The sequence below is a fragment of the Podarcis tiliguerta genome (assembly GCF_965153285.1).
Source record: "Podarcis tiliguerta genome assembly, chromosome: 14".
NCBI lineage: Eukaryota > Metazoa > Chordata > Lepidosauria > Squamata > Lacertidae > Podarcis > Podarcis tiliguerta.
Window position 1 is genome coordinate 1,809,943 of NC_139547.1, and position 23,984 is coordinate 1,833,926.

General features: G+C 43.8%; 1 protein-coding gene across 11 annotated transcripts in view; it reads right to left on the reverse strand.

The window, feature by feature from the left end:
• The window catches only part of LRRC49 (leucine rich repeat containing 49), a 67,707-nt gene that overhangs the window by 22,946 nt on the left and 20,777 nt on the right, over positions 1-23,984 (reverse strand). For all 11 annotated transcript variants that reach the window (XM_083412775.1, XM_083412766.1, XM_083412768.1 and 8 more), the window contains 5 exons: positions 20,221-20,368; positions 16,498-16,581; positions 14,992-15,146; positions 3,576-3,813; positions 1,259-1,444 (listed from right to left, as the gene is read on the reverse strand). In XM_083412775.1, the coding sequence (XP_083268901.1) occupies positions 1,259-1,444; positions 3,576-3,813; positions 14,992-15,146; positions 16,498-16,581; positions 20,221-20,368 (811 nt within the window). The remainder of the gene's footprint in view (positions 1-1,258; positions 1,445-3,575; positions 3,814-14,991; positions 15,147-16,497; positions 16,582-20,220; positions 20,369-23,984) is intronic.

The following is a 23,984-nucleotide window of genomic DNA, read 5'->3' on the forward strand; positions in this document are numbered from 1 at the left end:
CTCTCCCTGCAGAGCCATTAGTCTCTCCCCTCATATTGCAGACTTAGCTGCAGGGATCCTCCAGCTCACATATTTTCTTCTCCCTCCTCCAATATGGCTGCAAGGAAGAGAGTGGAAGCTTCCACTTCCATTTTAGATTCACTACAATTTAACCCAACTGCATTTATCCATTGCATGGTTAATCTTAAATCTGAATTGCTGAAACAAGCCAGCTCCATAAGCCAAGGCTTAACACTGGCTTGTTTCCACAGAACAGGGGTAGGGAACCTGGCTGGCTATCCGTATGCTGCTGGGCTACAAAGCAGCCCATCCTTTGGCCCTGCTGCTGACCAGGCTGGACAGTGTGAAGGGTAGATGGAGTCCAACAACTAAGACAGACTGAAAAGGGAGGCATTCATTTTGTTTGATAGTACAAGATGGCTCTACAATTTCTCATAAATATAAGTTATGCTTAGCTAAGAAAAATATCTAAACTGAGGTATTAGACATTTTATGGCATGTTCTGCTTTATAAGGTCCTGAGTTACTATAGGGTAACTATTCCCTGGCTTTCTTTCTCCTCCCTTTGGGAGGTTTCAGTTGAGTTTAGTGATTTCCCCCCCCCCCCCAACTCCATGGTTAATGCATGCCAGAAAAAAATTGGAAAGTAAATCTTGCCATTTGTACTCCTAGATATATATTTCATTAGTTATCTAATACAAGCCCAGTTTGTAACAAATTATAAACAATGGTTTCCAATTATCAGTTAATTTAAGGCTTTCCTGTATGACCAATATAACCTATTAAACATACTGAACTTAACAAAAGATAGAATAGTTTTGCAAAACAAAAACAAAACAAAAATTGCAGCACAGATCCTAATTTATTTATTTTTTGCTTCCTGACCTCCGGAGTTCTTGCTTAGCTTCTATAATGACTTCTTTCTTTCTTTTTTTGCTGTTGGAATGACAGCTGGCTCAACAGACAGATCTGTCGCCTTGTGGAACACCAGAAAAATGGCTCAGATAAACAACCAATTCATGTAAGCAATGCAAAAGAGGCAGGAAAAACTCTTGCACGTCCTCTGTAACTGGGGCTCCTTGGAGATGAGACAGCCCTGTTGTGGGACTCCTGCAATCATACTGAGATTGTTTTACACTGTGAGTAGACCTCTCACGCAAGCAATTTCTCTTGCAGAAGTGAGTCAGTGATAAGACCAACTGAACCAGCTCTAAGGTGTCTGAATGCCCCCCCCCCTTCAAAATGCTGCCTATTCTTACCTCCATTCCATTTATTTTTTGCAGGTTGAAATGGCCCAGTCTAAACATCACGTAATACTTCCACAGGGTGAAGGTGACAACTGGATTTCCTTGAGCATCAACTGTTAGCTGCTCAAGGCGGCGAAGTTGGGCTAAGGCATTGAACTGTTTCAACACAGCAAGGTTGTTCTCCTTAAATTTCAAGTGCTGTAAAGAAACAAGCAAAACAAGAAGGCAGGCAGACATTTAGTGGAAGATACAATGATTGCAAGGGGCTGGGTGGCCATTTTGAGAAATGTCAGACAGCACCAGATTGGCTGTGCTAGTCAAAGGTCTCTACTCGCTTTGACATTAGGCCTTTGCACTGAGACCCAGCACAACATACCTAATAGGGCAATAGCCAAGACCAGCCAACCATTAGCCAGGTGCTGAGCGATGTGGAGCAGACATAGCCGGGTACCACACATCCTGACCTGTGCACCAGCCTGCTGCCGTCAAGTGCAATGGGGGATGCTCTCCCATTGCCAGTGGTGAAGATTTAACTGCCAGCCAAGGCAGCTTCTGTATAAGGAGTGGATATGTCATCTTATCCTTTGCCTCAGACAGCAAATCATCTTGAGCCGGACCTGGCAATAAACCAAGGTCCTGGGACTCTTGCAGTGAGTATTCAGGACCTTTATTAGACCCTGGAATCACTCAGCACATGCTGACACCCACATCCAAGCAGGGAGCCCACTAAACGGCCTCAGCCCAGTATACCTGAAGGAGCATCTCCACCCCCATTGCTCAGCCCAGACACTGAGGTCCAGCTCCAAGGGCCTTCTGGTGGTTCCCTCACTGTCAGAAGTGAAGCTACAGGGAACCAGGCAGAGGACCTTCTCGGTAGTGGTGCCTGCCCTGTAGAATGCCCTCCCATCAAGAAAAGAAACAACTATCTGACTTTTAGAAGACATCTGAAGGCAGCCGTTTAGGGAAGTTTTTAATGTTTGATGTTTTGTTGCTCTATTATTATTATTATTATTATTATTCTGTTGGGAGCTGCCCAGAGTGGCTGGGAAAACCCAGCCAGATGGACGGGGGAACAAATATATTATTATTATTATTATTATTATTATTATTATTATTACTACTACTGCTGCTGCTGCTACTGCTGCTGCTCACCCCTGGAGCTCCTCCTCTTCTTTGCTGTTCTCCTGCTCTCTCCAAGCACACATGTACAAATACGAGCAAGTAGGTAGAGCTTCCTCTACTCACCTTGTCTCTCTCCTCTAGGTATGCAAAAGGAGCAGTGGTAGTACAGACTAGATGGCTAGAAGGCTACAATGGCTTGTTTCTGGATATTTCCATGCTTGTTTGCCCAAATTAGCGCGCAAACTTCTACTTAAACACACATGACTATGTGCTTGAGGGTGTGTGGGTGTAGTCTGGGTACCAATTTATCTATGCAGTGATGTAATCTGCTTTTCACTTAATTATTTTCTATGGCCGAGAAGAGCAAACTTCAGTCATTCCATCATAGCAGTCATCAGCAATTGCCAAATTCTGCTTTTACAAGTTTGCCCAATCTTGAGCTCAACTGCTTGCCGCATAATGTCTCAGGAGGCCACCTGAGAACATTCACACATTTTCTGCTACAATGTGAATGTCTGCCATCCATGGGTTGTATGGCAAATTATCTGCTGCATGTGGTATGCCACACAAATAAGAGAGACAGACAAGCTAAGTCAAATGACATCCACAAAAGGTAGAAGGTAAAACTGGTTGGCTGCGGGTTCAGGACAAGCAAAAGAAAAGTACTTCTTGCCTTGCCACAAGACGTGGCACCGGTCATAAATCAGAAAGTTTTAAAGGGGAATTGTACTACTTCATGGAGAAGGAGATCTGTTCATCACTGTTAGCCATGATGGCTAAAGAGAATTTATCTCTTTATCCCACCTCCAAGGAGCTCTAAGTAGTGTACAGGGTGCTCCCTCCCTCACAGCAAGCCTGTCAGGCTGAGAGAATGTGGCTGGCCAAAGTCACCAAGTGAGCCTCATGGCCATGGGTCTCCTCGGCCTGAGTCAAATGGTCAAACTACTAAACCCTGGTTCCACATTCCACAATTAGAGGCAGATACTGGGGAGTACTGAAGGGAGAGTGTTATTGCCCTCGTGTTCTGCTTGTGGGCTTTTCCAGAGGAATCTTGATGTCCCCTGTGGGAAACAGAAGGCTGAACTAAATGGAGTCTTGGCCTGATCCAGAAGGACATCTTGTAGATTCTTTTCCTGAACCAAATTAGACATTTGGACATCCTGCCTCTTGTCCCAGATTGCTAAAAGATCAAGAACAAACTTCTTACTAGAGAATTGGGAAATCTGATCCTCAGTTTTGGCAACACTGGAACAATTTCATCAAAGTCTATGAAATTAAAGGAGATTGTGGTGATGCTCCCAGCCGTCTGTACACTCCAATTTCGATCAAGGGATTCCAGAGCTCCAGAGCCATATAGGTACACGGTGTCACCTTCTATCTCTACCAAGTGTGAATCGAGGACAGGCAGCCCTTGCGTGCCTTTGTTCAAAAGTGAATCAAGAGACCTGCAAGGAGAAATAAAACAGTCTTTTAAAGGCAAGCCCTACCAATTGAGGCAGTGGAAGACAGGAGTGCCTGGCATGCTCTGGTCCAGGGGGTCACGAAGAGTCGGACACGACTAAACGACTAAACAACAACAACAACCTACCGATTGACAACTAGCATGTGGCTCAGTAACACTTCCAGTCCATGGCATTTAGAATAGATATTTAACATTACAGTTTGTTTATTTATACACCACTTAATGCCAAAATGGGATCCTAAGTGGCTCACAAAGTATAAAACCCGATTACAAAATGTTTAAAATACAAACATCCAAAGCATGCAATAAAACAATTACATTTAGACAACCCATCAAGGAATGCCAAGACAGATTATTTTAGCAGTGAGAGATAGTCAGATCAACTATCTAATTCAGTATTGTCTACATTAGTTGTTCCCAAACTTTTCCAGGCCACTGCCTCCTGGGTTCCATAAACTCATCCCCAGTGCCCCCTACCCTACCCTATAAAAGGCACTGTTCAGAATAACAGTTTGCACAACCCACTTTGGAAGATAATACAATAAAATTCAAAACAATAAAAATTAATTGCACATTAATTCAAAATCCAATTAAAACCATTTGGTTTAATTTATTCAACAAAATGGATGAACTTGATGCTGTGATACCAGCTTTTCAAGTCTGATAGTCATTTACACCTCCAGCACCCCCTGCCGCCCCCTTATCTCTTAACAATGCAAAGCAAAAGAACTGAATATAGAAATGTGCTTCCTTGGCAGTAGGGCGGTATCAGCTTGCAATCTATTCTTTGGAAAGTGGTGCCCACAAGCCCTACGCTAGTAGCGTAACTGCTGAGAGAGGGGGTCATGCTAACCAGGAAGTCTTCTTTTCAAATCTCTCCTCTTCTGACGTAAACTCACTAAGCAATGCATCCTGCCTCAGCCTTGTTGTGGTGAAGGGGCTTGAATAACTCAGAGAAGCTATGAGCCATGCCATGCAGGGCCACCCAATATGGACAGGTCATAGTGAAGAGTTTTGACTAAACGTGATCCACCTGGAGCAGGAACCGGCAAGCCACTCCAGTATCCCTGCCAATAAAACTCCATGGAAAAAGACAACAGGCATATAAAAGTTATGACACTGGAAGATGAGCCCCTCAGGTCGGAAGGCGTCCAACATGCTACTGAGGAAGAGCGGAGAACAAGGACAAGTACATTCAGAGCTGATGAAGCAGCTGGGCCAAAGCCGAAAGGACGCTCAGTTGCGGATATGCCTAGAAGCGAAAGGAAAATCCAATGCTGTAAAGAAAAATATTGCATAGGAACCTGGAATGTAAGATCCATGAACCATAGTAAGCTGGATGTGGTCAAAAATGAGATGGCAAGAATAAATACTGATATCCTGGTCATCAGTGAACTAAAATGGACGGGAATGGGCGAATTCAGTTTCTTCTATGGGAGTCTTGCCCACAATAGTAGATATGATGATCATCCAATCATCATATCTACTACTGTGGGCAAGACTCCCATAGAAGAAATGGAGTGTCCCGCATAGTCAACAAAAGAGTGGCAAAAGCTGTACTGGGATGCAATCTCAATAATGACGGAATAATCTTGATACGAATCCAAGGCAGACCTTTTAACATCACAGTAATCCAAGTTTATGAACCAAGTTTATGCTGAAGAAACTGAAATTGACCAATTCTATGAAGCCTTACAACACCTTATAGAAATGACACCAAAGAAGGATGTTCTCCCCATTATAGGGGATTGGAATGCTAAAGTAAGGAGTCAAGAGATAAAATAAATAACTGGCACATTTGGCCTTGGAGTTCAAAACGAAGCAGGGCAAAGGCCTGCCAAGAGAACAAGCTGGTCATCACAAACACTCTTTTCCAACAACGCAAGAGACGACTCTACACATGGACATCACCAGATGAGCAGCATCGAAATCAGAATGATTATATTCTCTGCAGCCAAAGATGGAGAAACTCAATACAGTCAGCAAAAACAAGACCTGGAGCTGACTGTGGCTCAGATCATCAGCTTCTTATAGCAAAATTCAAGCTTAAACTGAAGAAAGTAGGAAAAACCACTGAGCCGGTAAGATACAATCTAAGTCAAATCCCTTATGAATACACAGTGGAAGTGAGGAACAGGTTTAAGGATTTAGATTTGGTGGACAGAGTGCCTGAAGAACTATGGATAGAGGCTCACAACATTATACAGGAGGCAGCATGTATAAACCATCCCAATGAAAAGGAAATGCAAGAAAGCAAAGTGGCTGTCCAATGAGGCCATACAAATAGCGGGGGAGAAAAGGCAAGCAAAATGCGAGAGAGAGAAGAGCAATGCAAAGATATAGAGAAAAACAATAGAATGGGAAAAACCAGATATCTGTTCCAAGAAAATTGGAGATATGAAAGGAACATTTTGTGCAAAGATTACCATAATAAAGGACAAAAAGTGGTAAGGACCTAACAGAAACAGAAGACATCAAGAAGAGGTGGCAAGAATACACAGAGGAATTATACCAGAAAGATATGGATGTCTCGTACACCCCAGGTAGTGTGGTTGCTGACCTTGAGCCAGACATCCTGGAGAATGAAGTCAAATGGGCCTTAGAAAGCACTTAGAAAGGCCAGTGAAAGTGATGACATTCCAGCTGAACTATTTAAAATTTTAAAAGATGGTGCTGTTAAGGTGCTACACTCAATATGCCAACAAGTTTGGAAATCTCAGCAGTGGCTAGAGGACTGGAGAAGATCAGTCTACATCCCAATCCCAAAGAAGGGCAGTGCCAAAGAATACTCCAACTACCGCACAATTGCACTCATTTCACACGCTAGCAAGGTTATGCTTAAAATTCTACAAGGCAGGCTTAAGCAGTATGTGGACCGAGAACTCCCAGAAGTGCAAACTGGATTTAGAAGAGGCAGAGGAACCAGAGACCAAATTGCAAACATGCGCTGGATTATGGAGAAAGCTAGAGAGTTCCAGAAAGACATCTACTTCTGCTTCATTGACTACGCAAAAGCCTTTGACTGTGTCAACCACAGCAAACTATGGCAAGATCTTAAAGAAATGGGAGTGCCTGATCACCTCATCTATCTCCTGAGAAATCTCTATGGGGGACAAGAAGCTACAGATAGAACTGGATATGGAACAACTGATTGGTTCAAAATTGGGAAAGGAGTACGACAAGGCTGTATTTTGTCTCCCTGCTTATTTAACTTATATGCAGAATTCATCATGCAAAAGGCTGGACTGGATGAATCCCAAGCCGGAATTAAGATCGCCGGAATAAATATCAACAACCTCAGATATGCGGATGACACAACTTTGATGGCAGAAAGTGAGGAGGAATTAAAGAACCTTTTAATGAGGGTGAAAGAGGAGAGCGCAAAATATGGTCTGAAGCTCAAACATCAAAAAAACGAAGGTCACGGTCACTGGTCCCATCACCTCCTGGCAAATAGAAGGGGAGGAAATGGAAGCAGTGAGAGATTTTACTTTCTTGGGCTCCATGATCACTGCAGATGGTGACAGCAGCCACGAAATTAAAAGACGCCTGCTTCTTGGGAGAAAAGCAATGACAAACCTAGACAGCATCTTAAAAAGCAGAGATATCACCTTGCCAACAAAGGTCCGTATAGTTAAAGCTATAGTTTCCCCAGTAGTGATGTATGGAAGTGAGAGCTGGACCATCAAGAAGGTTGATCGCCGAAGAATGGATGCTTTTGAATTCTGGTGCTGGAGGAGACTCTGGAGAGTCCCATGGACTGCAAGAATATCAAACCTCTCCATTCTGAAGGAAATCAGCCCTGAGTGCTCACTGGAAGGACAGATCCTGAAGTTGAGGCTCCAATACTTTGGCCACCTCATGAGAAGAGAAGACTCCCTGGAAAAGACCCTGATGTTGGGAAAGATGGAGGGCACAAGGAGAAGGGGACGACAGAGGACGAGATGGTCGTGTTCTCGAAGCTACTAGCATGAGTTTGACCAAACTGCGGGAGGCAGTGGAAGGCAGGAGTGCCTGGCGTGCTCTGGTCCATGGGGTCAAGAAGAGGTGGACACGACTAAATGACTAAACAACAATGATGTATATACAGAAATAATGCATTGAAATGAACTCACTTGCAGGATTTGAGTAAAACACTTACAATGGACAAATATAAATAGAAAACACAAACATGAGGTAAAAATGTTAAGAATAGATTAAGAATACTATTTTAATTTTAGTATATAAGGTATATAAAATTATAAGCAGAACAAACAAATATGTTATAAACCAGAAAGGGAAGCTGGGGGAAGTCTTAGGGGGGGGGGCAGGTGTGAACTGAAATTGTAAAAAGCAATTTGAATTTTTGAATATGTTAAAACTTGTTGAAAAATCATAATAATTTTTTTAATGGATTGGAATCCAGCCCCGAACCCAATAGGGGGTGGTTTCAGGAAGATGGGAAAGGGGGAGTCATTGTTCATCCTCACCACCACTCCTGTGAACTCACCCCCAAACCGTGAACAGCAATCCAAGTGTCCTGTTCTAGGCTGGATGGAACCCTATGCAGAAACACTTCTGTTAATAGCTGGGGATGCACTTCAACACTTGGTTGTATGCATCTACTTGGAGGTATAATACGGATATATCTTACATGGCTTTTGAGAGAATATATATGAAATACTTCCAACAGTAATATGCTTCACAGATGTTGTATTAGGAATAGTCTTATTAAGCTTGCTCAGTACCCAGTTCTGAAGTTCTTGCTTATTTAACATAAAACATTTTTATCTAATTTTCCCTGTCAAATATTTGGGAGTATTGTAATGTACAATATGTCTAAGCACTTACTGGAAGAATCCAACCTTTGTGCCAACATTAAAAAAAAAAATTGGCATCAACATCAATTGGGCATATTTATAGAAATCTAAAGGAATCTAGGCACTACTCAGAGAATGTTCATTGTGCATTAAGTTTACTTTCCTTGTACTGGCTCAGTTCCTCAAATTTATCACGTACAGAGATTTTTTAAAGAAAAGCAATTCCAGAGAACAGTAGAACAATGATATTGAAAATAAGTTCGGTTGTGTTGACTTTTATAATTAAAAATCAAGCATCGCCTCTCTGAACTTGACCTATTATACCATGACACAGTCTTTGGCAACAGGGGGCCCTCTAGATGTTTTAGACTACGGTTTCTATCAGCCCCAACCAGCATGGAGGACACCCCGTTGGCAAAGGCTGCCATCGAAAGTGTAAAGTTATGGTGAGGGAGTGACTGAAATTTTATTTTATGTTTCAGTCTGCCTTGCTACTTAGCATATTGGAGTAAAGTGTCGCATGGTCTTTCCTAATCTACGCATGATCCATGTCAACACCTGGGCCTTCTCAGTGTCTTCCCATGAACTACAGACCCTCCCGTGCATCTTGACTCCATTACACTAATGCTACTAAAAATCTGTCTGTTTCTGAATAAATATGAGATTAGACACATGCTTGCTGTATCATAGATTCTAGTTGTTCGCCCCCTTGCCAAAACTCAAGGGATTATCTTTGTTCTTTGGAAAGAATATGGGTACCGAAACTCTCTCTTGGGCACAGCAGGGAGTGCGAATGGTGTCTGGAGGGAGCAGTTATCTCCTACCCCAGTTCCTCAGGGGGAGGGGTGCAAAGTGAAGCCAAGGGCAGATTATCACGGGGCAGGGGGGGACCTCCTTTGGCCAGCAAAAGGTGAGAATCTCTGCTTATCTTCCCTTAGTCCCAGTTTCTGGGGGCCACAACAGGCTCAAATCCTGGCACTTACTTAAAGCAACAGCTTCTACCTGTATGTGCTCAGCAGTTTAATATAAAGGGGATGATCTGTTATTCTATTACCTACAGAATTCTGATTTATAGAAATTCTACAGAGATTAAGAAATGTGAGACAACGCCCTGACAAAGCCCTCAAGTTGTGGAGAGGAGACAAGCCCTGACAGCCCCCCCCGAAGTTGGTTACTCTAACACAGGCTGCCTTTAATAGTCTTCCTTCAGAGTAAATGGTGCCATGAACTGCAGGCCCACTTACCAAAGAGAGGGAAATATTTAAAAACTCGCTGCCTGGAAAATGCCCAGGATCATTGTAAACTCTGCAGGACTGTAGCCCAGCAAATAGTTCAGCTCATTTTGTAATAAAAGTAGTATTTTTGCCACTTTATTTTGAGAGGGGAAAAGGCAGAGTGATTCTTCCAACATCTTCTCCTATAAAAGAAAATTACAGCTTCCAGAAAGAACGTGGAAACTTATTTTACATGTTACATTTTATTATAGACAGCTTGGCTAAAGAACCACAGCGTTCACAATCAGGAAATTACTAAGAATAAACCAGCTTCACAGCCCGTCCGAAAGTAAGTAAAAGAAAACTTTACACAAAGAACTTTGCTTTAACTGGATAGAGGGGGAAATCTCTTAATACTACACTAATGCAGAGTTCTTGGGGAAAGGAAAGGGGTGGAATTATTAACATTAATAGATGCTACTGTAGGATGCAATGTTTTTACAAAATAAAACTTCATACAGATGACAGATACTGAAAAAAGGCCACTATAAAATATATTCAGGATAATTTGTTCCATTTTGTTGCAAAGTCTAAAGAAACTTAATGTTAGAATTAAATAGGCATATGGGAGGGGGAGTCAAAGCAAGGCATGCTGGGATTTATTCACGTTTCTGCCCTGCTCCAGTATAAAGTGGGGCTCTGTCACTTCCCCGCCTGCCTTTCCTCCCTGAATTCCACTGCTGGAGGCTTCCCCACTTGGGCCAGCTCAGCTCCACTCTGACAGCTGAGCCTGGGGAAAGGGGGTTTGAATTTATCTGAATGCACAAAGTGCTTTTCTTTAAGATACTCATTTGAAACATTTCTAGAGCACCCTTCATCCAACAGATGTTAGGGCAGGGCATAATGGGGAGGATGAATAAAGCTATTCCAGACAGATACAAAAACAACCAAAAAGTAGAACATCAACTCTCATAATGCCATAGCAAAACGGCATTTTGCCATCTTTCAGAGGCAGGGTGCCATTGAATACCTGCTTGCGGATTTCCTGCCAACATAAAGCTGTGGACCCTGTCAAGTAGGCTGCTGGAAAAGATGCATTCGCGGTCTGATCCTGTGGACGCTTCTTATGTTCTTTTTTATTTATTTGCATTTCTAGCTCACCTTTTCCACCCATGAGCTCAAGGTGGCATACAGAGTTCTCCCCCTCCTTGTTTAATCCCCACAACAACCCTGTGAAGCAGGTTAGGCTGAGAGGCAGGGACTTGGCTGCATGGCCACGTGGGGATTGGAACCCCGGTCTCCAAGGTCCGAGTCCGACACTCTCTCTCATGTTCTGCAGCAAGGCAGGGCACATCATCCAGACGGGCCCCGTTTCTCAGCCAGGACTAAGAGGGAGCCAGCATTGCACCTGAGCTGTCCCGCAAGGAGGACCTTGCCATTCCCATGTATGAACTTCTGGAAAGGAGTTCAGACATTTCTGCCTCACCTTTATGTCAACAAGAATTCCAGTCTCACAAAGTTTCCATTTAAGAATCCTAAAAGAAGCACTGGTGCCATTAGTTCAAAGATTTTTTTGTCTCGTGTTTTTTTCTTTTAAAAAAAGCTTAAATAAATTACAATTATTGGCTTTGGCAGGCATACTCAAAGCTATATGAGAAAAATAACCCAAAATAATTCCAGAAATTATCTTATGAATCATCAACAAAGTAACAGTTAAAGAACAGTTTCTGTTAAAATAACACAGGTGCAGGCGTCAACCAGGGAAGCAGACGGTTCAATTTGTGGAGAGCTGTTCAGAGGAGCCTGTGTTTATGAAGTCTATTCATGCACAAAGAATTAACAGCTTCATTCAGCTGATTTTGCATTATCCGTTTGTTTGTTGATCTTATTAAACTCACTGTATATTTTGAAAACATGCTGCCAATGGCGAAGGGAGAGAGGGGAAAAATCTGGACTTAAATACCAATGACAAAAACAGTATTTTGGAAGACTGGGGGATCATATACTCCTCTAACTATTACAGTGGTACCTCGGGTTAAGAACTTAATTCGTTCTGGAGGTCCGTTCTTAACCTGAAACTGTTCTTAACCTGAGGTACCACTTTAGCTAATGGGGCCTCCTGCTGCTGCCGCGCCGCCGGAGCACGATTTCTGTTCTTATCCTGAAGCAAAGTTCTTAACCTGAAGCACTATTTCAGGGTTAGAGGAGTCTGTAACCTGAAGTGTCTGTAACCCGAGGTACCACTGTAATACTTTTTAAAGCCAAATACTAAAATCACAAATTTAAAATACAGCACACTTATACTCTCTTGCAGCTTCCCTCCAGATGTTGGTGGGCTCACAACCCCCCTCACCCCAGGAAGCAAGGCCAATGGCCAGGGATGAAGGGAGCTGGAGTCCAGCAACATCCAGGCGGCTGCTGGATGGATCAAGGGAACACTTTCAGCAGAACTCCACTGGTATTTCTGAAGATGAATTCCTACCATCTAGGAAAGTATAGAATCAAGGAACTGAAGAGCTGGAAGGGATCCCCAAGGGACATCTAGTCCAACCCCCTGCAATGCAGGAGTTTCAGCTAAAGCATCCATGGCAGGTGGCCGTCCAACCTCTCCTTCAAAATCTCCAAGGAAGGAAAGTCCACAACCTCCAGAGGGAGACCGTTCCACTGTCAAACAGTCAGAAGGCTCTTCCGAATGTTTAGTCAGAATCCATTGGTTAGGATCCTATCCTCCAGAAAAGGAGAAAACAGGCTTGTTCCCTCTTCTGTGTGACAGCCCTTGAGATATTTGAAGATGGCTATCCGATCTCCTCTCAGTCCTCTCTTCTCCAGTGTTGTTGACGAGCAGCAGCTGCTCCATCGGCTGTCACCACAGAGCTCCCAGGCGGCGTGCACCACGCACTGAGGCCCACCGTCCAAGGCCAGGACGGCAGGCAGGCTACGCACGCGGAGCGCCAGGCAGCAGCGCTGAGCTGGACGCCAAGCTCTGGCTAAAGCCTCGCGAAGCACCTGTCACAATGCCCATGGTGCGGCCCAGACCCGCCGCCCACCCGCCAGCCTCTCCGCCCATGGCCGTGCCAGGTTTACCTCAGCAGCGCATGGACAACAAGGAACTTCCTGCAGCCAATCTGAAACTGCACCAGCCTCACCTCCTGCCCAGAGGCGTCCGTGGCTTTCGATTGGCTGCAGGAGCTTCCTGGAGCCAAACCGAAGCCATGCCAGTATTGTGGAAGTCAGTCCACGCACGGCAAGGCGCCTGCGGCTTATTTTCAAGGAAATGCCATGCCGGTTTAGCTCAGGGCAGGGACTGACAGGATTTACAAGCCTGGTGGGCCGCATCCAGCCCCCGGACCGTAGTTTGTCGACCCCTACTCTATGGCATGCAAACTAAACATTTTCTGTTGTAAGTTAACTTTTCTGAAGTGAATTAACCTAATTTGCACAGAGAAACTGTCCAGTTCAACATTTCTGGAAAACACAAATCACTGCTTATAGCAGACAGTGCTTTTGAATTGTGTGGATGAATTTGGGGAGAGACTGCAGGTGTGTGGAATGGTGGAAGACTGTGGCAAGTTGGACGGTATAGCCTTCAGCTATTCTCTTAATCACAAGATCATTTTACTCAATTTTATCTTATAATTATAAGCTCCTTTTCCTAGCTGTCATTTGCTGTTCCTATTTTTAGGGTTTTATTGCAGATTTCTTTTGGGGTCTGTGTGTTTATTTTAGTGTAGTTTATAGAGAAGGGGGGGAAGAAAGTGAGCCGCCTTGAAGACTTCACACCAGAAAACAATATAACTTTCCCTAAATAAAGAAGAAGAAAATTATTGTTACATTACAATAGCTTAACCCTTTAATTCCTATTGCAAATGGAATTTTAAAATGCACAAACATAGAACAGCAAATGAAAAATACCCTAAAATTCCTGGTACTCTGAACACTTATAGAGAATTCTCTGGTTTACTTCAGCAAAAGACCAAAGGTGTATACTTCTCCTCATACTTTTTGTGGACCTCTGATTATTTGAATTCCGTCACTACCTTTATAAACAACAGAAAGACGGGGATATCCAAAACAAGCTGAATCAAAGAGTCACAAAAAGCCTAAACTCCAATTCCAAAGGATCACTAATACTGGAGAATGCACAAAGACGCACATTAATGTTGCCTAAACCTTTGAAAGATGTTTCAAACTGATGAAACAGCCCAAATTACACACAGAGGACACCACTCTGTAATATACATCAGTGTAATGGAAACTTTCTGCTGGGGGGCAAAGTCTTTGACAAAACTAGTGCTCCCCCCCCCCCCCACTGCTATCTCCTCCGTCCAGTTGCATAATGCCTCAGGCAGTACTTTTATCCCACATTCCATAATTAATGTTGAATGACAAAATTGAGAGGGAGTATTAGGGCATGTAATAATATTTAGAGAGAGAGAGGGGTGATTACCAAACTTCCTCCAGCCAGGAACCAGAAACCAAGGTTCCACATGTGGTTCTCTGAGGGCCTCTAGTGGCCAATGGCAGAATCACACCCCACTTCAGTAATAGAGAAGGACCATCTCCCATGGTAACATGGGGAGGGAAGCATGTGACTCTTGATTCCCTCTCTGCTCCATCTCCACAGGGCAATCTGCAGGAGAGGGGGGCAGGATTAAACTCTAAGCAAAATGCCCCGGGGTTTCACCTCCAATTTTGGGTTGTTTGTTGTCCCCTCTCCCCAGTACAAGATCCCATGCCATGACTGAGGCTGCTGTTGGGCTGTAACCCACTTCATTGTGGATTTTCTGGATTCTTCCCCCAAGAAGACACTGAAGTCCAGCTGACTGTTTGATTTTGGCTGCTAGAGCCTGAAAAAGGGGAGGAGGTAGCGGGGCAGCGGAAGCAAGAGAATTAAAGTGAAGGATTTTTATTTGTTGATTTCTTTTCTTTTCAGAAGGTGACTATAATGGCAGGGAAGAGAGCAATTCAGAAGCTATGAGTGAGACAAGGGGAAAATCAGACCGTAAAGAGAATGAATAGCAAGCTGTCTGTTTGGGATGGCAGGAAATGAAATTAGGGGAACACAGAGAGGAGGAGGAAGAGGAGGAGGAACCTTCCAGCTGCTCATGGGGACTTCCTGCCTTGGCCAGGAAAACAAGGCCTCCATACCTGGTTTCCTCGGGAAATACATATGGAGCACTCCTGCTGTTCTGAGAAGATTCGTTGTCTTCGTTGTTCTCTTGGCTGGAAGGCAGGTGGGCAGAGCGGTTCTGCTGGCTCTCCCACCGATGGGCAATATTGCTAATGGTTAATCGTTTCTTTTCCTGAAATGAGATACAAATATACAGTTCGAGAAAAGAGTTTGCTAAAGTAAAACAAAACAGCATTCTGGAAACTAAGATCAAAGAAATGGAATTACAGCAATCAGAAAATTATGTTGATTTCAGTTGGCTATCTGTTTGCTCTCAACACCGATTATTCCATCGGTGGCTTTTAACTAAGATAGACTCCCTACAATCAGAGGCTGCAAGACTCTCAATGACAGTTGCTGGGCAGTTTGTGGGCTCCCCATAAGCCTGTGAGAAGTAGGATGCCATGGCCTGTTCCAGAGAGGCTCTTGTCTTCTTACGGGTAAGACAGTGGGAAGCATGGGCAGACTACAGTGGTGCCTCGCAAGACGAAAAGAATCCGTTCCGCGGGTCTTTTCGTCTTGCGGTTTTTTTGTCTTGCGAAGCAAGCCCATTGACGGAGTAGCACAATTAGCGCTATTGGCTAAAAAAGGGCTAAAAACGGCTTTTTAAGGGGGGGGGGATTAGCGTTTTTGCTGCTAAAATGCTTTTAGCAGCTTAGCGATTCAAAATAAGGGGTTTTGGAGCAAAAAAAACCCCGAAAATTTTCATCATTTTTTGTCTTGCGAAGCAAGCCCATAGGGAAATTCGTCTTGCGAAGCGCCTCTGCAGACGGAAAACCCTTTCGTCTTGCGGGTTTTCCGTCTTGCGAGGCATTCGTCTTGCGGGGCACCACTGTAGATCAAATACTCTATAGCAGGAGTTCCCAGTTGGCCAAGTTCTGTGGAACCCGTTTTTCAAAAGCCAAGCCATGGACCCCCCTACATTTTCAAATGTTGATATCTCTGTGGTCATTTCTGTTATGTGACTGGTTCCGCCATACCCTCCAACATGTCCCAGAGCAAAGCCAGGCTGCGTCTTCCAGGCCATGCTTCCGCATGAGTCACACGACCTGCACAAGAGCATGGAACCCAAAAACAGGATGTCCCATGCCTTTGACGGGTATGTGCCTTGGTGGGTTATGCGGCCTTCCAAGAGGGAACATAGGAACACTTTATAGGAACATGGGAAGCTGCCTTATATGGAGTCAGATCACTGGTCCATCGAGCTCAGTGCTGGAAGTACCTCTCCAGGATTTCAGACAGGATTCTCTCCCAGCCCAACCTAGAGATGCAGTGGATTGAACCTGGGACCTTCTGCAAGAAGAGCCGGTGCTTTACCACTGATCATTCTTCCCCTGCGATGGAGGATGCCATGTGGTTTGTTTCCAGCAGGGAAGGAGCAGCCATAACAAGGAGACGCAGCTACCAGGGGGGTGGGATAAGTGAAGGGAGAGAAGGGCCCGGTTCTCTTCCATTTGCATCACACAAAGGCCACCACTTGGTACCTTCAGTAAGGTCTGCTTGTGGCTTTCACGCCTCTTCTCTTCCTCTTTTCGTAAGGCAACAGATGCCATGCGCCTTTCTTCTTCCTGGGTTAAAATAAAACAGAACACTTTGCGGTGAGACTCACGATGGTACTAGTCAAACTTTGCAAGGAGTCAGTCCATAGCAGGGTAGGGGGTCTAAAGGTAACAGGGAAGTCATACTGGATTTTGTAAAAACACAAGTCATGAACAAGCTTTCAAGTTCCACAGAACAGTGTGTCCAGCTGCTAAGCAGAAAACAAAGAAACAAACCCAAAGTATCCCTACTGGGTAGACTGTGTAATTCAATTAAAAGAAGTCCAAGCATTCCCATATTTTCCAAGTAACAAAGCAATGCTCACAATGAAATCAAATATTAAAAGGTTCTTAATAACAATAATAAAAATATGTATACCCTGCCCATCTGACTGGATTGCCCCAGCCACTCTGGGCAGCTTCCAGAATATATAAAAACATAATAAAACATTAAACATTAAAAACTTCCCTATACATGGCTGCCTTCAGATGCCTTCTAAAGGTTGTATAGTTACTTATCTCCTTGACAACTGATAGGAGGGCATTCCACTGGGAGGGTGCCACTATCTCACTACATAGTGAGGGAACCACCAGAAGGCCCTTGGAGCTGGGCCTCCGTGTCCAGGCTGAGCGATGGGGGTGGAGACGCTCCTTCAGGGATACTGGGCCAAGACCGTTTAGGGCTTTAAATGTCAGCACCAATGCTTTGAATGGTGCTAAGAAATGTATTGGGGGCCAGCAAAGATCCTTTAGGACCAGTGTTATATGGTCTAGGCAGCCAATCCCAGTCACCAGTCTAGCTGCTGCATTCTGGATTAGTTGTAGTTTCCAGGTCATCTTCAAAGGTAGCCCCACGCAGAGCGCATTGCAGTGGTCCAAGGAGAGATAACTAGAGAATGCACCACTCTCGCAAGACAGTGCGCAGGCAGGTAGGGTCTTAGCCTGCGTACCAGATGGAGCTGGTAGACAGCTGCCCTGGATATAGAACTGTGCCTCCATGGGCAGTTGTGAATCCAAAATGACTCCCAGGCTGCACACCTGGTCCTTCAGTGGCACAGTTACCCCATTCAGGACCAGAGAGTCCCCCACACCTGCCTGCCCCTTGTCCCCCAGAAACAGTACTTCTGTCTTGTCAGGATGCAACCTCAATCTACTGACTGCAACCCAACTTCCAACAGCCTCCAGATGCTCACACAGGATGTTTACTGCCTTAACAGGTTCCGATTTAAATGAAAGGTAGAGCTGGATCCGTATACAGATGAACACCCAGCCCAAACCCGCTGATGATCTCTCTCAGAGGCTTCATATAGATGTTAAAAAGCAGGGGGCGGCAGGACAGAGTTCTGAGGCACCCCACGTAAGAGCCGAGGGGTCTGAAGACTCATCCCGCAACACCACTTTCTGGACACAGCCCAGGAGGAAGGAGCAGAACCACGGCATAACATTGCCCCCAGCTGGCTTCCCCAGAAGAATACCATGGTCAATGGTATCAAAAGCCATGGTATCAAAAGAACTGAGAGATCCAGCAGAACTAGGAAACAGCTTTTCCCTCTGTTCCTCGTCTACCGAAATCATCGACCATCTTCCATTATTGGAAAAACTGACACAAAAATTGGAAGTAGCAAGAGGCCAAAAGAAACCTGACAATTTTAATGCAGTCTGGTGTGACAGTTATGGTAGAACAGTACTAATAGTTTACAGCACAGTTGTGCGTGCATGAAGGGCATATTTTAATTTTCCACCTTCCCCCTCCCTATGAATTTTTATAAATTCTAATTGTTATTGATACAAAGTACCTTTTACTTACGGTCACCAATCTAAGCATTAGACAATACTATACATAATTTCATATCTGTAATAATTGTAAGTTTTGGTATATACACTTTGACACATCTTTGTTAATGCATTCAGAAATATATATATCTCAATGCAACCATGAATGAATAAAAATTATGTTACCATAAAATATATTAAAAGGTTCTCCAATGCAAGTATCTTGTGACTCTTAATTTTAGATTTATTTTATTCATTTATATACATCTTGGATGTTTAATAAAAAGCCTCAAAATATATTTTTATTAAGAGAAAGTTCTAGAAAGAAGAAAATCTGTAGGGCTGGATAGACCCTGCATATTAAATGCAATGAGAGTATTCAGCAGGTGGTTTGTTTAAAAAATAAAATCCTTGCTGTCAAATTTATTCAGGACATACCTATTCTGACATTTTCATTCTATTTATTTATTTGCAGCAGTTGTAAGGATGCCTGTTGAGAGATGGTAATTATAGTAATGTTGGCATTTCCAACATTTTTAACTAAGCTGTTAAATAGGCTGCTAAAAGAGCCACTGGTTCAAAGTAAAGCCTGTTTAGCTGCATCATACCTTTGGGATGGAGGAATTGTTTGGTGCAAGGTTCATACAAACATCTTTGGAGGGAATGTAAGACAGCTACTAAGTTTCAGAGTCATTTCTTTCACGGTAAAGTTGAACTGGACCTATTATTTCTCTTCTGGGGAGCAAATAAAGCCATCCTCTCCAAATGGTTAATGATCCATCTTCTCACAGCTGAGCAAATGGAGATAACCTTTCTCTGGAAAAGTGATCAACAATCTGCCCCTCCAAAGGTGGTATGACAGGAAGCTTTCTCTGTCAAACTTACCCAATGATGTAGCCTAACCCAAAGTGAAATAAGAAGTGATGGGTTCTAGGAAGACTAGTTCCTTCCTCTTATATTAATTCCAGTCCAGGAGAACAGGCTGTCTCTCTCTCTCTTAATGCCTTAATGGTGAGGTGTTTATATTCTTGACATGGGAGGGAGTTTTTCTTTCATTCATTTGTCTCTTTCTGTGGGGGCTATTTGTATTCTTGTGTCTTTATGCAGTACAATAAGCTCACAATTTAAACAGGGATCGGGTTCAATGGTGGGTGGGATTGCCAACACCATTTCCCCCAGAACTCAGCCCCTTTCTATTTTTTTATATTTATATATTTTTATTTTTTGCCATATGTGTTAAGCTGAATGAGCACAAGTGTGTAAGTTGTGGGTTTACTGTACACAAAGGCTGGTTTCAAAAACAGCTTACCATGCCATTGGGGCTGCTGCTTGTGCTCATTTATAATATCTGTATGTTACATGTTGGCTTTCTACTTCAGAGTGGCTTTCAACAAAAATACCAGTAAAATTAAAATGCTGAATATAAAATGCAAACTTAACAACAGTGAAGAGAAGATGCATCTTAACTAAAGTTCCCAGCGCTTATTTATGGGAAGGGGATTCCGTAATTTGGGAGGGGGAGACCGCTCTCTCCAGCTCTGCCTGCCTAAATTCTGAAAGAGCCAATACCCAGAGAAGAGCCTCAGAGAATGATCTTATGGAATGGGAAACTCATACTGACACAGACAGTCCTTCTGCTGTCTTATCCCAAACAGAAATTCAATGAGTGTAGACCTCACTCCTTATGGGGTTGTCAATAAGACAAACCAGAGGAGATTGCTAAGCATTTTATATATAGAAAATAGTAAAAATACTCTTAGTAACTGTAGTAAGTTTTTTAAAAATAATAAAAAACACAAAACCTGCTGGCACTGTGAATAGTCTGGTTAAATAAAACTCCTTCCTTATTTCAAGGTTTAACCCATCACAGAGTTTCCCCCACAGAGTTTCTCTTACTGTGATCTTCTTCATATCCAGCTGTCGGAGCTGCATCATATGGTGGAGAACAGTATGCTTGTAAAACGCCTCTTGCGCTATCGGGTTGCCATCTAGGGTGATGTCTGAAAGGGATGCAGAATCGGCAAGGCACAAGATGTCATCAAAACTAGGTGAAAAGAAAAAGGAATGGAACACAAGTCACGGATCTCAAACATACAATCATCAATTTCTATGACTATTAACCTTAAAATAACCATTATTGATATCATTCCACTAATTAAAAGTAAGCAGTAACAATACTATTCCCCCCATCAAATAGAGAAAGGTGAATTTTTGCAATAACTGGTCAAGGTTTTTTGACATATTTGGTTTTATGTGACTTTCAAACTTAATGGGATGTTTCAGTTAACTTTCACAATATTCACTGGTTTTCTGTTGTTAAGGTTTGAAATGTGTGAATTGGGTTATATCCAGATCTGCTCCTGAGGGATGTCATATCAGTTACATCTATCACTGTCATGGTTTCAATCACTCAAATGTTTATCATGGCTGAGTGACCAATAAACAAAGCACCAATGCAGCTGGGAATGAAATATGCTCAGGAGAGGGCTGGCTGTTTCAGTTGCCCTTTTTTAAAAAAAGGAAATATATCAAAAAGTTTACATGTTTCCTCTGCACCTCTGCTTCTTTCTCCTGGACCCGCAAGCTTGTCTTTCCCATTCTCCCAATGTCAAATTTGCCCAACAACACCAATGCAGCGGCGGCGGGGGGGGGGGGGGCAGGGGGTAGCATAGGGCTCTCCCATGCAATAGGATCCTGAACAGAACAAAATACAAAGTCCCAACAGTGAACGAGCGCAAATAAAGGCAGGGGCTCCGATAATGGCAGGAGGGTGCAATGGCCAAAGAGATACGTATGTGAGACCACTGATTCAGAGGGGATTTAACTGCAAACCTTCTGGCCTGTTTGCTGGTCCCACTGTGGCAAGGGAGGGGGACACACCCTCAGGCATGCAGGAATGGCGGCTGTTGTTGATGATTTAAGCGGGAACCCAGAGGTCCTCCAGGTGCAGTGGCTCAGGGGATGAGGCCCAATGCCAAATGGTAAATTGGGGAAGAAGTCCATTATTTACTGCTCCCGGGCATCAAATTCCAGTGCAAATCCTCTATCTAATTTCCCCAAACAGATGGCCAGCTGGCAGAGACAAAAATAAGGTATTTAAAACACACATCAGTTTTTAGTTATAGGTTTCTATCTGTTTTTAGTTTATTGTTGATTTTAATTTTCTTGAACTTTTGAAATTATTGTCAGTTCTCTTTACTGATGATTTTATTATTTTTTGGAAAACCGCTTTGAGGGTTGTTGTTTTTACAATCAGTGTATAAAATTTATGAAATATATAGAAGTAACAGTAGAAATGACCTTCAGTTACTTTTATCAATAATTTATATTAATTGTTGTTGCTGCTGAAATTTGTATGCTGCCCTTCATCTAGCGATCTCAGGGCGGTTCACAACATAAAAATACAATAGCTCTTTAGAAGAAGCAACTTTTCTCGATCTCTCTCAGCTACACAAAATATAAATGCTTTTTTCTCCTCTGTTGTGCTAGATTAACTTTTGCAGAGAAATAAAATCTTAATCTAATATAAATGAATACACTTGACCTTAAAAGCTACACCTGCTACATCTTCCCTGAGGGATCTAGACCTTCCCGTGATTTCCCCCCATAAGTGGAGAGAGGACTGTGACCCCTCTGCCCCCCTTTCTCTTCATGCTGATGGGGGAGGAGCCCCCCAGCTCACTTTCTGTTCTTTTTCTACTGCATCAGTGGGGATTACCTCTTTCCCCTGCACCTTCCTTTCCCCTTCTGACACTGTTCTAGCAGCGGCCTGGCTGGCCTCCCCCGGCTTCACTAGGTGCTGCCCTCGCAAGGTACCCAAGGCTGGGGCAGAGGGCAGTCACCCCTGGTTGTGCCTTCCCTGGGGTTTCAACTTAAGCAGGTCTGCAACATATCTTTAAAAATGCTGCCATTCTTAGTGCATAATCCCTGCTTTAAAAATACTGCTTTATACACAAAAACAATGGCATAAGTGACAGCAATTGTGCAGCCTGAGGTGGAACCTTCACTACTTCAGGTGCTCTCCTGTGGTACATAGGCTCACAAGTAGGAGGAGAAATAACTCATGAAAGCCTAGAGATACAGAGAGATAGAAACAAAGATAAATGGGGAAAATACCAACAGGGAATACTGAAGGAATACAAGAGAGGGCTAGTCACAGAGAAGGAAAGATGGGGGGACGACCTCTGTTGGAAAGAAGATTCCCTCTTTCTGATGTACACATTTACGTGGACAAACTAACCCAGAAGGAGCATGGCCAGAGGTACAACTCCTCTTCCCTCATACACACACCCTCAATTATTACATCTCTATTTGAAGTGTCAAGAACTTAAGCTTCTACTTTAAAGAAAAACATAATATTAATGAACCATCACTTTTTATTTAAGCACTAAGAGTGATAAACACCATGGCTATCTCAAAAATGATTCGCCTAGAAAGTACCGTATTTTTCGCTCTATAGGACACACTTTTTCCCCTCCAAAAATTAAGGGGAAATGTGTGTGCGTCCTATGGAGCAAATGCAGGCTCCTTGGCTTCAGCAACAGCAACGTGAAGCCTCCAAAGCACAGAGGGAGTGCTCCCTCCGCGCTCCAGAGACTTTGCGTTGCTTTCACTGAAGCCTGGAGAGCGAGAGGGGTCGGTGCGCACCGACCTCTCTCGCTCTCCAGGCTTCAGGGATAGCTGCCTGAAGCCTTTGGAGTGCAGCGCGCGTTCCCGCTGCGTTCCGGAGGCTTCAGGTTCCTTTCGCTGAAGCCAGGAGAGTCCTGCTCTCCTGGCTTCAGCAGAGGGAGAGCTGCACGGCGCCCCTTCAGCGAAGCAGGAGGAGAAATGTAAGGGGCTTCGTTTCTCCTGTTGCTTCGCTGAAGGGACGCTGAGCAGAGAGGGGGAGAATTTTTTTTTCTTGTTCTCCCCCTCTAAAACGAGGTGCGTCTTTGGTCGGGTGCATCCTATAGAGCAAAAATACGCTAAGTTTTGCATGTGACAACAGAATGGCAAGCAAACAGCAAGAACATAACTTGGGTTACTTCCGTGAACAGAGCTGATGAAACAGTTTCCTGTGAGGTGACTGCATCCCTGCCTTAGAGCATTTGGAAGAGCTAAACCCTCCTGAGTCCAGCGTGACATCACAGGAGAATGACCCCTCCAACTTCACAGCACAAGAAACAGTTAGCAAACTCAGGAAAGGGCCATTTAAGTTCAGCCCCAGTCTAGACATTGCAGTTTTCTTTTTTCTAATTTACAGTCTCCCTTCCCCAAGTACAGAACTACCACCACCACAGCGGAACTTTGCTTGAGAGAAACTGGGACACTGGAAAAATGATGTTCAGTTACACTGAGCAGAAAGTAATTCTCACTGACTGCAGGGTTTACATCCTAAAGGCAGAGCAATATACCTCTGCAGTCTTTCAACTGCTGAGCCCAGCCAAACACTCCCTCCCCCTCCAAAAAAGTTAAATCAGGGTAGAATTTATGTATCATTCAAAGTGAAACACAGGGACGTGGGTGGCGCTGTGGGTAAAACCTCAGTGCCTAGGACTTGCCGATCGCATGGTTGGCGGTTCGAATCCCCGCGGCGGGGTGAGCTCCCGTCTTTCAGTCCCAGCTCCTGCCCACCTAGCAGTTCGAAAGCACCCCTAAGTGCAAGTAGATAAATAGGTACC